A 14485-nucleotide genomic window follows, 5' to 3' on the forward strand; every position below is an offset into this window, starting at 1 on the left:
AATGTGGCATTGTAGGACTCCGCATTATCTTTCCCTGATTTATACAGCAGCATTCCCATGAAAGGCCAAGATCGCAGCATCTATCAAAGTCCAGGTTTGAGTTGTATCTCAGTCACTAATGGCACCCTTAGCTTGGGAATCCTGGAGTAGGGTTCCTCATGCAGTAGTAAGCTGTTATACGGCCCATTTGTGTTCTGCAAGTCAGAGCTTGGTGGTGTGATTCTTGTGCTCTGCATAGGCTGCAATATCTTTCACTTCTGCAGGGCAAAGTGTGTTCCAGGGAGACATCCTTGAACAACTGGTGCTACAACACCACTGAGGTTGTCCCAGGTGGTACCTGCTGCTGATAACAGCTCTTTGCTGCAGTACTGAGCCAAAAGATTCTTTTCTCCTAAACACAGTGCAGCCCACCACCACAGCTTGGGCTTGTGTGTGTGAAAAAGGATGTCTGGTAACCCCCAGTATTTCAGTTATGAAGCTGGTTTGGTTTAGAAACATCCCTTTTTTCCTCCTGCTTCTTTGGTCTCCTCTCTCATGCCTTTGTTGCCCCTTTATATGTGAAATAGAGCCAGCATTCTTCATATGACCTGGGCTCACTAGATGGCATCTCTGGAAGTAGGGCTGCCAAAGCTGGCCTGGCCACGCATGTTCTGCATGGGACACATTGTTCTTGGAGCCATTCTGGCCTGTAACTGACTGCTGGGCAAAGTGATGTGTTAGACCCTTGTAAGAAACTTCTAAAGAGCCTGTTGAAGCACTCGCAGCCACTGTGCTACGTTTCTTCCTGGGTAAACTTGGAAAACAGTGGGTGGAGAATTAGACAGAAGTCTATTCTTGCAAGTAAAACCTTGTGCATTTTAACTCCTTAAATGCTGATGGAGACTGGCCACTCCATGCTTATCTTTCCAGATGACAAATTAGCCCTCTGAAGTTTCATAACATTTCCTTTCAGTCTATTCCTTCCTTCAGTGACCTATGGAAATGTATGACCTCTACAAATCCTATACAAATATCATGGCCCAGTACAGGGAAGGGTTCTCAAGAGTATAACTTCATTTTAACTTTTTCTAGTAGGAATTGCCCTGAACTACATTGAATTGGCAGGCTAGGAAAAAAACCTTGGTGTCATTTAGAGCTCCAGGTAGTCTGAGAGCAGTGATCTGAAGATGCTGTTTGCTGGAGACACATGGACAGGGTCATCAGTTTTCTGTCCTGATTCTTCCTCTGGATTAATCTGGGCATTCTGTATCCTAACAACTGCTTCTCAAGTCACTGTTTCTGAAGTGACCAGATGTGTACTCCTGTCTAAAGAGCTGGCGATGGTAACTTCTGAATAATTATGGCACTGCTATGATTGCTGCTCAATAAGGTCTCAAATCTCCAACCAAAGTGGAGGCCATCGTTGTGCTGGACACAAATTACTTTAATAATAGACAGGTCCAGCTTTGCACTTACCATGTAGACAGGCTAAAGGGAGGAGGATTATCGGTAACAGACATTACTAGCCACACGTAGTACACTTGAATATTATGGGACATGAGGACTTGCTTCTTTCTGCTCTGTCCTGCACTTTTGTGATGGCTCTACCTGTGCAGGCTCCAGGTGAAAGTGGCCAGAATGGCAGACAAATTCAGTGTAAAAGGGGGCCAAGCTGTCCCAAAATGGTTCAAGAGAGTTTTTTGAGAATCAGATCCTTGTTTAAGTGTCTAAAACTGTGTGACTTAATATTACATACTGGTAAGTGCTTGAGCACTGGAAAACATCAAGAAACATTTTTGGGCCATGGGAACTGTAACTCCAGGAAGAGAGGAGGCAGCTCCATCTGATTCAGAAGAATTCCTTTGGGTTGTTGCTTTTTGTGTTAGATAAAAATTATTTCTGGAAATGCAGAATACAGAGTATCTGAAGCAGTCTTTGTATGGTACAGTCAGACACTGAGCTGTGAAAGGACAAAATCTCTGCATTTGTTCTTATTCACAAGTTCAGCCTTGAAAAGAGCAAAGTGGTGGTGTTTGGGATGCTGCGTGCAACTTTACTTGTGCTTGCTGTACTTGGTAGCTGAGAACAATGTTCCTTCAACCAATGGGAAATGCCGAATATATTAGAAAAGAGGGGGGAAAGGGATGTATAAATGGTCAATTGTTCTGAATACGTAGGCTGGAGAAGTATGGTTGGAATTAGGGTTATGACTCTCAGCAACATAATGGAAGTCACAAATGTTACTTTTGCATTCCACTGGAAATTAAGCAAGCTAGGACTGAAGGAACTCTGCCCCCTTTTTTATAGGCGATAGATGCCTGCAACCAAAAAGACCTACAGCAGGACTCTGCAGGTGTCAACAGCCTCACTGCTGAGCAACCTCAAACAGCAGAGGGAAAACAAGAAAGCCCTCAAACAGCTGCTGCAGTAGATAACTCCATCATGAGTTTCCTTAAAACACTGGTAAGCTTTTGCCTTTCCTTTTCATCTCTAGGCTATGCTTTAAATTGCTTACAAAAACCCCATGTGGACATGTTGAGCTAAACGTAACGTGTTCACTGTCACGGGCACTGAGAAGTAATGAAGCCAGATACCTTAGAGAATGGCTTGAGATGATGGAGAGATGTGTAGGTACAGTGCAGTTATGATCAAATGATGACCTAATCTGGACACTTCCACTTCTGCATAGATACTCACTGACCTGGAGGTGTTTACCTGTCCTAGGGATTTTTCTGTATGATGAAACTTTATCTTGCAATAGCTTTAAAAGTTCATTTTTATGGATTAATTGGATGTATAAGCTTGAGTAACATTTCTTTGGTCCAGATATTTTAATTTTTGCCATTAATTTGTTGGCAAGCATTTATATTACAAGCTTCCCCATACGGGAGGAAAGGAGTACTTGTGCTTATTTCACTCTTGTTAGAATAAAACTGCTAGTTTCAAACACCTGATCTTTCAGATCTTTCACAAGACTGATTTGGGTGTGACTGTTTCTTTTTCTCAAATATATTTAAGGTCTCCCCAAGCAAAGCTGAAGCCAAAAGTGATTCTGAAGACAAGGTAGGCAGATTCCTCTTTCTGTCGCTGCTCAGCAGATGTTTTTGACACTATTTCCTCTTCATTGTGTTGGTTTTTCCCAGTTGATGTTATCATTTGAAGTAATTTTAAATATTTTCCCCATGAATAAATTTGAAAGGAAGATGAGCATAAACAGCGCAGTTCTTCACATCCGATGTGACAACCAACATCTGAACTGTAGCATTTTCTGCAAGGTTGATGATGACCTGGTAACACTTTTGGTTGTTACTCTGACTTGTCCTTGATTTAAAACTAGAGGTTCCTGCAGTGAAATCCTCCTGAGTCCACAGAAAACTGCTGCTCAGGACTCTTCCCTTTACACACAGAGATGCGGATCAGGGCTTTGTGTTTTAAGCAGGGTGAATTGAACACTCAGCTGTTCTAATAAATGCACTGGGCTGACTGCAAGTGTGTGATGGGAAACACATCTGGGAACTGAAATCTGTATTGGGTGGACAGGTACAGAACCAGTTCGAGAAACACTCCTCCATGCAATGGGCAGGTGTGGCCTCTTGCCTCTCTCTTTACAAACCATTTGTTCTTGGATTCCACTGACAAGAAGAAACGTGCTTCTTATTGTTCATAAGCAGTGCTGGTCCTTTACATGTGAATTCAGAGAAACTTTATTATTATAGCTTTCATTTGCTATTAGAGATACTGAAAATACCAGATTGATCCATGTATTTAACAATCTTGTAAAGTGAAGTGGAAAAACTTAAACTGTAAAAAATAAGTTGAAAACAGTCATCTAAAAATGGAAAAATATAGGTGTGTAAAGCCTTCTCCTTTCCCCCTTTTTTCCTGTTCTGTTAGTGCCAAAACTTACAGTAGCTTCAACAGAAGCAGCAGTGAGACAATTTGTATTAAGCTGTCTTCTATGTTCCAGTGTTTCCATGGCTTACAGGCATATCACTGCATAACAGGGAGCTTCCAGATTATATGTCCTTACACATTGTTATTGCTATAATAACTAAAGCTGTAATCGTGATGCCTGTGATAAAGTTTAATTAAAACGTAGAGAATAAAACACTACAAAAGGAAATGGTCTTTCCATGCAACTATTAGGTAGCCAAAATCACTACAGGCACCAAAATTTTGGTTTTCAGTCTTGTTTTCCATCTCTTTTGTCCCATTCACTTTTTATGTGGCCTGGTACTAAAATTAAGTCACCTTTTCCAGCAAGTGTGGGGGATGCACATCACTCCTCAATTATAGCTCAGTGGCTCTGGAAATCATTAACCAGGGCTAAGGTCTTCAAAGATATCCAGAAAAGGTGGTTATCAAACTGCGTGGTTTCAGTGAGACTTGTAGCACTTTCAGTAACTCCTGAAGAACCCAGTCCAGTTTGCATACCTGACTTTATCGAGCACACCCATGTGTTTCTATAACTGGTGCCTGTTGCTGCTGGTGTAATGTGATCTGGAAACAAATAGGCTGTTTGGATTTGGTTTTCTCACACCTGTAAGGATAAACAAATCCAGGGGACCAGCAGGATATGCAAACTTTACAGACAGGTTAAACGAGAGTTCTTTTCTGTCGAACAATGGCAAACAATGATAGGACAAGGGGTAATGGGTATAAACTGGAACACAAGAGGTTCCACTTAAACTTGAGAAGAAACTTCTTCTCAGTGAGGGTGACGGAACACTGGAACAGGCTGCTCAGGGAGGTTGTGGAGTCTCCTTCTCTGGAGACATTCAAAACCCGCCTGGACACATTCCTGTGTAACCTTATCTAGGTGTTCCTGCTCTGGCAGGGGGATTGGACTAGATGATCTTTTGAGGTCCCTTCCAATCTCTAACATACTGTGATACTGTGAATTCCTTTATCTTCACTATCTTCTTGATATGAAGAATGACATTTTCACTATATTAAAGAGAAAATATGTTTAAAAGGTTAGTTTATCAACTATCACACAGAAAAGCTGCAGATTTCCCAGCTACTACGTATAATGAAATAATGGTAACTTTCCTCCTGAAAAATAACTATTAAGTAAAGATATGCTCTCAAAGTGAGGCTTTCCCCTTCATGTAGTCTGGGCCTCTCTGGGTGTTTTCGTGTGGTTAGGCTTGCACAGGGACTGTCTTTGAGTCCTTCTTATGCTTTCATTTTGGCTGCTTCTGCACCCCTTTTGCAGGGAAAAGCTGGGATTTATCACACAGAGGCTGATATCTTCCCAGTGTGTCTCAGCAGGGCTCTCCCATGGTGAAGAGGGCAGACAAGCTTCCTTATAAATCCTTATATATGTGCTTGCAAAGCACAGCAACATGTTCCTTCCTGCTGAAACGCAGAGGTGTGCGGGATCAGCGAAGCTGAGCTTGGTGAGTTTTGTAGCAACATGCTGTCATCAGTGATGCCTCTGGCTTTAATCAGCTGGCTAAAGGCGTGCATGCTTCCAGCAGCCTGAGCACTTCCTCAGTGACTGTCATTTCTTCTGTAAACAGGGGAGTTTATGCAAGTCGAGTCATCCTTCCTTGGATGAATTGATCCTTGGCAAGTGTATTCTAATGAACATGATATTTGGATTAGATCTGCCCAGATCCTTCTGTCGCAAATCCTGACTTGTTCCCACTTCACTGTACCTTTGAGAACACTGAGAATGGTACAGAGCACCACAGGGAAAAATGGCTGATTTTGATGCCACTGGCCACAGCCTCTTCATGGTATGAAGCATTGTAGGGAGCTTATAATTGCATTGAATGAAACCATCTAGAGACCAAGATTTCAACTTCACATATCTCGTGTGTTACGTTCTGTACGCGGGACCTTCTACCCTATTAGTTGCAGTCAACCACAGTGCTTGGTACTTCACATGGTAAATGCTGTAGGCTGATTGTTTCTTCGGAGTTTGAGTCTCTTTGTACTTAGCAATTCCCGTAAATTTTTGTCAACGAAGTTTAAAGCTTTTGACTGGTCGCAAGCTGCCCTGTACAAATGCAAAATAAACCAGAATAAGGCTCGCAAAGGGACAAGGTAATTACCTGGAGGGTGAAAGCTTTTTTTTCCATGGAGACATCTGTCAATATTCCTTTATTTTATAGCCCTTTCTAGTGGAATTTTCAATGGGCTGCCTAGTTTTTTGGACATCCAGTCTCTAATATCAGTGGGTGATGATTCCCAAAACAAGTGCCTCCCGCAGGTATTTAAACTGGAATGAAAAGGAAGCAGCACTCATTCAACACTTAGTATCAATTACTATTTTTTTTGATACTTCCATTTCTAACTAATTTTATGAGCATTAGAGCAAACTCGAAATATATATATAGCATATATAATGAATATTCATACTTCCATTTTCCTAAATAATGCACTATGAAAAACACTTAGAGGTTCCTATAATACTGCACTAAAAAGAATGAAGGTGCTTTCAAAGACTTACATAGCTACTTATTTTAAAATTATAAATAACAAATTCAGTCTTTGTGGAATTTGGGTCTCAATTTAATGAAGATTTTAAGGGGCAAATTGTGGTTTAATTTTCAGGCAGCTGTATTGTTGTACCACACATTTATTTCACTACTTGCATGAAAGTGACTAAGGAGAACTGAGTGATCACCTAATTTGTTGTCCAGAGCTAAAAGGAAACGTTTGGGTTTAATACTGCATGTATGAGTGTTTGAATGTCTTCCATGAACCAAGTGAGAACCTTGCACTGAGAACTTCAAATGCTGTTGTACAAAAGGGGTCAAAAGCGGAAAAAGGCCATGGTGGGCAACCTGCTCCGAAGACAGTGCCTGAAGCCCACGCTAAAGGAGCCAAGAAAAAGAAGGCAGAGAGTCCCAAGCTAGGACACAGTACATTTAGTAAACTCTTTAGGCATAAGGTCGGTATGAAACTCTAGCAAGAACAGAACCCTGAGCAGTAACAGATGGCTCCTGCTGCAGAGTGAAGTTATTTAACTGGTAACTGAAATCAGCATCTGGCCAGCTGTGCAGTGCTCTAAAAACTACTGGCATGAGCATTTCTGTGCCATGCATTATGAAAGCAGTCTTCGTGTGCAGGATTTCTCTTTACACCATCTGCGAATTCAGGGTTCTGAAGTGATTCCTCTAACCTTCCCCACTACCTGCTTCCCAGTTACACTTGCTAATGCTAACTAAACTTCCCTGGCCACTTAAAATAAAAGGTACTGACAAACAATGAATTATATAGACGTGAACAGTGCTTGCAATTGTAGGACAAGTTTAATAGTTCAGTCCAACCACAATTAAGGCTTTATGGTCCACATTGCCTGGTGATTGAGTGAACTGGGGCGTCTCATGTGGCACAGAGAAGACTGGAACATGGAATTTCCTTCAGAAACAGTCACTTTTCACTGAAAACAAGTCATTGTTGATTGAATTCTAAGTTTAGTTTGGAGGGCGAAAAGTGGTTTTCGAGGATGCTTTAAAGCTGTTCGAAATGCTTTTTGTGCAAGTGGTTGTCTCAGAGGACATTAGCTTTTATCTTTAAAAAGAAATCACTGAAGAGTTTTTGTTTGAAAGTCCATACTTGGGCATTTCTGCATTCTCTGAAGATAATCTGCCATGCTGTTCTATGGCAGGGAAGCAGGGAACTGTAGCTTTCTAGCCCAAAGAATGCAGAAGCAGAGACCCTTCCACTGGGGGAGGAAAGTAATTAATATTTAATGCTCACCCAGCACCCCCACATGGAATTTCTGGTGAGTAGGGGGCTTTATAATCAAGAGAACAAGTCAAAGGGAGTTCTTTAAGTTATTTTCAAAAGAGAAATGTTCTTGCCGCTCTTTCATTTTTGAGATGTCATCTGCATATTACTGCAGGAATAATAATCTTGCCGATGGCTTTAAATCTACAGTTCTTGCCAACAGCTTAAAGTTAAGATCTCATCTTGCACATACTACATTAATAGTTTCGATATTTGATACAATTAAAAGAGGAATGATTTGCTCATGATCAGTTGGGGCTTCCTGGTAAAAAACACACCTGGCTAGAATTTGTCAAGGTGCTAACCCTCTTCTTCAACAGTTAAAAATCTTGCAGTGAGTTGTTGAGAGATATGATTGGTTTTCATTAGTCTATTAGATAGAGTTTTAATGACTTTTGGTCTGGAGTGAAGGCCATTATCTTGAAGGAATGTGGCAGCACTGAATTTTTACACCAATAAAATCTGTCTCATAAAATGTCATTACTTCCAAAATAGTTTTCTTGTTTCAAAATTTATTTTCACAGCTTTCCTTCCGCACAAAATACAGAAGCAATAACCGAGGTATCATTTATGACATATTAAGAACGAAGGAGATGGATTAAAATGGTGCTAACAGTTGGCTTGTAGGGTTGATTGAAAGTGAAAATTCAAATCAGAGCACTGATGTAACAGGCAAGCCCTGAAGTTATCACCTCTAGTAAAAAATTACAAAGTAGTTTATATCTTTTCTTTTGAAATGCCTCAGGAGGATGTGTCAACTGGATGAATAGGCAATGAATTTCTTTGTTTGAAATTATCACTTTAATATATGTATTCGTATTTAATTTTAAGCACTTCACTGTCTCCTTTGAAAGTTTTTTCTCTGGAAGTCTTCCAAAATGCACTTCTCTGTACCTTAGTTAAGAACAGACTGGCTATTAGGTTAACAAAATCATTGTTTTTCAGTGTCTTCTTGTTTACATGAGTACTAACTTTAAAGCAAGTTGTGAATGTTGTTTTCAAACAGCAATGTGCATCCTAATATAAACCATAATATAATCTGCTGGAATGTGATTTGGCCATTTGACTTCAAAGACTGAGTTTGGATGGCATTTGATGGTTGGGTCCCTGTCTGATTTTATTCCCATCCATGTATATTTGCCTTGCACTGCATGCCAGTGTTGCAGTATAACTGTACCAAATTATGGAACTTTTACTTGAAGGGTTAACTACTTATATTCAACATTAGTACTGAAGGCTTGTGGCATTACTATCTCACTACTACTTACCACTTGCTTTGTACCTTGTTTAATAAAGTTAACCACAAAAAGAAGTTCTTGGCTCCTGCAAAATAACTCTCACCTATTCTTTCAAGAGATCCGCAAAGCATGTGGCAGGCTGCCTAAACCCAGAAGTGCTGTTGAGGTTGTGGCTTGCTGCTCTTCTTTGTATGGCTTAGATACTAGTCTTGAGCGTAAGCTATGCTGGATGCTAGGGTCAATAGATACTGGTATGAATCACTGGCCAAGAAGGAGTTTAAACAAACTGGATTCCTCCTGGCTTTGTGCATTCTGATGAAATTGGGAGACCCGTCACTGTGAATGATTTCTTTTCACAAAAGAGTAAATCCCACCTCCCACACAAAAGTGTGAGTGGATGGACTAATGTTGTGGTTTAAGCCCAGGCCGTAAATTAGAACCACGCAATCTACTTCCCCTGCTCCGGGAGGGACAGGGAGGAGAATCGAAAGAATGCAACTCCCACGGGTTGAGATAAGAACAGTTTAGTAACTAAGGTATAACACAAATCACTACTGCTACCACCAATAATAATAATGATAAGGGAAGTAACAAAGGAAGAGAATGCAACACCTCATGACCTGTTGACCCATACCTTGCCCCCACCCAGCAGTGAACTAGCCCTTCCTAACCAACCTCCAGCACCCGCAGAGCTGCAACTCCTAAGTTATAAAGCCACTGTTGCTTCATGCCCTTCATTTCCAGGCAGCCATCTGCCTGTGTTTTGTATCCCAGAAAGCAAAGCTTCCCATGTCAGAGGTGACATTAGCATGTCCCTGACTGGTATGCAATTCCCAAGTGGAAAAGACCCAGCTCTGGCTTGTATGTGTGCACTGGAAGTTGCAGATGCAGACCTAGCTCAGAAATCTCTCTTAATATCTTAAAACCCCACACGATGTCTCATGTGAAGAAGCTGGGAATGCATACGTAAACACACATTTGTAAAGAACAAATTGAGGGCTGCAAGCATGGCAGCGTGAGCACAAAGCAATTCGACACAGGGCTGCAACGCTGCTGCAGGTAGAAGGATGCAAGCTGGCAGTCACTTCAGGCAGCCTCGCCTGTGCCAGAGATCAGTTTCCATGGTTGCAGGAGCCAAGACTTTCACAAACATTCACTAAAAATAAAATAATCTGTGACACAGACAATTCCCGAACTGTGTAACTGCGAGCACTGACACTGCCGGAGACAGACTTGTCTTTGTGTTTTGTTTCCCTTCAGGCTGCAAAAGAGACCCAACAGACAACTAATACCAAAGTGAGTAGGATGATTCAAGTTATCTGTATGAGTAATGCAGTTAAAGAGGAATTATTCTCACTGTCATTTTTAGTCTTAAAGACAGTGTTTTAATTTCTTTATCAATTAACCATTTCAGTTACAAAGGGTGGGTTGCCATGTAATCTGTTTCCTCTGTTCAAGACACTCATTTGAAAGGAACAGGGACACAGATCTGGAGCTGCACCTTCTTGCCTTGTGTGTCCTGTGCAATGGTGGTCTGCTGTGTGCTTGTCTCTTGCACCAGAGGATGCCTGAATTTGCTGGAGTATCTTGTTCTTCGCACATTTCCAATAGTCTCTGTGTCCGTGATTCCTTCTAGAGCATTGAACAGCAGCCTGTTACCTCTGTAAAATCAGACAAAAATGTCCCTTCCTCTCAAGAGCCACAGACAACCAAGCAGAGTACAAAAGCCCCTGAGCCTGCAGCCCAACAGCAGGCAGTGGTCAGCGATGCCCCCAAAGAGGTAACAAAGGAGAGATCATCATCTGCTCCCATGCCACTGAGCAAGCTCTTTTGGAAAAAGGTATGTCTGGATTTCAGAGCTGGTCCATCCCACAGCTCCATCTTCACACAGCATCTAGCGTTATTGTTAAGTCAATAGAGTAAAGCTGTCAAATCTGCAAAGCTGAGCATATCCCATATGCTAGAGGGGCATAAACAACACATACATGTACAAACATGTGAGTTTTGGGCAGTCACATATGCACATGGTTAGTAATAGAGTTAGACTGCTGCAGAAAAATCTTGTAAACAAGCCTTTTAAACCTGTCAGTGGTATTTTTTTTTAATGATATTATGGAAGCAGGAATGTTGTTCTTTATCAATTCAACTTATTTGTTAAAAAAACACACAGAAATTATAGCATTCTTCACCACATTATAACATTAATATAGATGCAGCTATAAAAACCCATTTCATTTTTACGAGAACTGTTTGCTTTAGGTTTTATCAAGGTCTGAAAACCTGGAATCTGAAAAGCTGGTGGACCTATTCTTACTCAATAGAAAAAGTTCCATACCAGAGTGGATCAGTCCTTGGGCTTGAGAACTGATGTTGATTGCCTGGGAAGACACATTTTTCCTCAAGTTAAATAATGATTTTAACTAAAATTAGGACTAACTTTGAAAACGTGGTTCCTGTTTCCATGATCCTTATGGTTTATAAGTTGAAGGCTTACACTTTTCTTGTTTCATTTAAGAGAAGAGCTGTATTAAACTTTACTGAATCACTGCATGTTGAATAACTGCTTTCCTGGGCTTCTGTTCAAGTTCAAATCCCAGAAATGAACTGCTTCCAAACACACAAATGCTGACTGAGCAACTAGCCCTACAGCTTCTTTAGCTGCATTTTCTCTACTCAACAGCCTTACTGGAGATATGGTTTGCGTATGCTACTTAGATTTTAAGAAAGGAAGGTATTTAGCTATTTAAACATGTTTGAAAACAGTCTAAGCTTGAGACATTTGTTACTTGGGACCTAATTTCCTGTGGAACTGGGCAAATCAGGTGTGTAGAATGAGAGGAAAGTTGTGAAAAGGAGGGAGAGGGAAGGGCTTTATATAGTAATTATTGCTCCAGAAACCTCCTCCTCTAAGTAGTCTGGCTTATTTGAAAATGGAGATGGGAAGCAGGATGTATACTGAAAATCAGGATGAAGTAAGAAAAAAAGAGGCCTTCTGGCAGGCAGTTGTATGCAATTTCAGTGTAAAGTTGAGAGCAATAAATCTGGTCTGAAGTTCAGTAATCTTATAATCAAGTAACAAGGTCTTTTGTGTTTCAAAAAGAAAAAGCACGTGAGAAAGGAACGTATTCGTGTGGAAACAATAGTGAAAATAATTCCTGTGAAGGAGAAATTGGTGGTGATAGTTGATTTAAAAAAAATGGATCTGATAAGGCTTTGGTAAGATTTCAGAACTTTATTTTGAAATATGGATACAAACTAACCCAGTTATAGATATTTTACTGTTCCTCATATTGTAGGTTCTGCCCACAGTGAACATCAGCTGCTTCCGTCAGTGGAAAGTGTTGTAGAGAACTCTCTACAACTCCGTAGGTTTTGGTTACTACTAAAGCTATTAAGGACTAGTTAAATCATTTACACAAATGCACAATCACAATAGTATGTGAAATCTGAAAATGGTGAAATGAACCCACTTCTGTGTCATTAGAATTTCTTGGGTCTGGATTTGTGCTAAAATCAAATATTTCTGCAAGTTTTCTGGATTAACTGAATTTGGTCTTTGCAATGTGTGCTTGCAGCCCAGAAACCAACTGTATGCAGGGATGCATCCCCAGAGCACAAGCAGCAGGTCATGGAGGGGATTCTCCCTCTACTGTGCTCTGGAGAGAAACCCCTTCAGTCCTGATCCAGCTCTGGGGCAACAGCACAAGAGGGACGTGGAGCTGTTGGAGAGGGTCCAGAGAAGGCCACAGAGATGCTGCAAGGACTGGAGCAGCTCTGCTCTGGAGCCAGGCTGAGAGAGCTGGGCTGGGTCAGCCTGGAGAAAAGAAGGCTCCTTAAGGGGAGACCTGAGAGCAGCTCCAGTGCCTAAAGGGGCTGCAGGAAACCTGGAGAGGGGCTTGGGACAAGGACATGTAGGGACAGGACAAAGGGAACGGCTTTAACCTGCCAGAGGGCAGACTGAGATGAGCTCTTAGGCAGAAGCTCTTCCCTGTGAGGGTGCTGAGGCGCTGGCACAGGGTGCCCAGAGAAGCTGTGGCTGCCCCATCCCTGGCAGTGTCCAAGGCCAGGTTGGACACAGGGGCTTGGAGCAAGCTGCTCCAGTGGAAGGTGTCCCTGCCCACGGCAGGGGTTGGAACTGGATGAGCTTTAAGGTCCCTTCCAACCCAAACCATTCTATGAACTTAAAACCCAAAAAAAATACCTGCCTGCCTGAGCATTGAATCTTTACGTATAAAAGGCTGATGCTGCTTTACTGGATTTTCTTGACAGAGAATAATATTCTATTTCCTTTGATGAAAGACCTTGGTGACCCAGTCAGCTTGGAGCCAAAAAAAAAACCCAAGGATAAATGTGGGGAAAAAAAAGTCCTTAGACTACAGGTCAGCCTCAAACCCAGCTTGGTTCGAAGATCTGTCTTCTTTTTCTGCAGCGATTTTTCTTTCTGGCACACTTAATGTACTGCCCTTTTGCTAAAATAGAAAATCGAAGCTAGCGACTGTTCCAAATAGGTGTACAATTCAGAGTCACGTGTAGCTTTTCTTTTGAAATAACAAATAGCAACCAAACCATTCAATAGATCTGGGATTTAGATCCAGCGTGTCTCTTTCCAGGCAGGCTCTTAAACGTCTACCTTCTGATGGGCTTCCACTTCAAAGTAAAGCTAACGAAGTGCCTGTCAACACACTGCAGTTAATGCTGTTGCTCTGACTACAGATGAATAAATATGTAAAAGGGAGGGGGAAATAATCCTTACTGAACTCCTTAGATGGAAAGCACTTTGTGTTTGCCCCATTTCCTGAATTTCACAAATTTTCATAACTGTTACTCAAATGTTTGTCATACTAACATTATTTTTTTTTTTTTTTGCAAATACTAAGTAATATTAATAGAAAATTACAGTTAGTAATTTCCAATATTTGTGTTGGAAGCTTGGTTTCAAGACCTTGTAGGTATTTGATCTGGGCAGAAAAACGTGCTGCTTCATTTATATCTGATCTAAGCATGCCAGTAAATGGAAGAATGTGACTGAGGGAGTGTTATTTAGACTGCTCTGGAAATTATCTTTTAAAAACAGGTATTTTTTTCAAGAACTAGAATTTTAACCTGTTGCAATTTTGTTGCCATACAAATGCAGAAAAATCACTGCCTTTTTACTGAGGGGTATTTATGTACTGATTATACAAACAGCAAACTGGTTAGCTATTAAGTGAAGCAGAATAACACCTTTTTTTGATGAGTCTGCAACCATACTCTGCCATAAGAAGGCAAAGATAAATATCTGGGTGGAATGTATGGGATAAATGTTAAAATTACCCATGAGTTACCAAGTTTCTGCTCTTATCCTGGAATATATCACCTACCAGGCAGGAGAAAAGGGGATTCTGGCTGGTTTTTGCTGGGTGAAGGAACTTGAAAGAGAATTCCTCCTGGCTGTGGGAGTGCGGAGGACAATAAGCAATAGGCTTTTGGGGGCCATTTCACAACCTGATTACTGGCATAGCTGCCTTCCTGGCATCAGGGAG

At 41.2% G+C, this 14485-nt stretch overlaps 1 protein-coding gene across 1 annotated transcript in view; it reads left to right on the forward strand.

The window, feature by feature from the left end:
* BCAS1 (brain enriched myelin associated protein 1) overlaps positions 1-14485 on the forward strand; it is a gene marked incomplete at both ends in the record, with an annotated part of 52652 nt that overhangs the window by 18231 nt on the left and 19936 nt on the right. The window contains 5 exon segments of the mRNA XM_080628120.1: positions 2287-2442; positions 2998-3042; positions 6743-6883; positions 10224-10259; positions 10600-10803. Of these exon segments, the coding sequence (XP_080484246.1) occupies positions 2287-2442; positions 2998-3042; positions 6743-6883; positions 10224-10259; positions 10600-10803 (582 nt within the window).

Source organism: Psittacula echo (assembly GCF_963264785.1).
Source record: "Psittacula echo genome assembly, chromosome: 12".
NCBI classification, from domain to species: Eukaryota; Metazoa; Chordata; class Aves; order Psittaciformes; family Psittacidae; genus Psittacula; species Psittacula echo.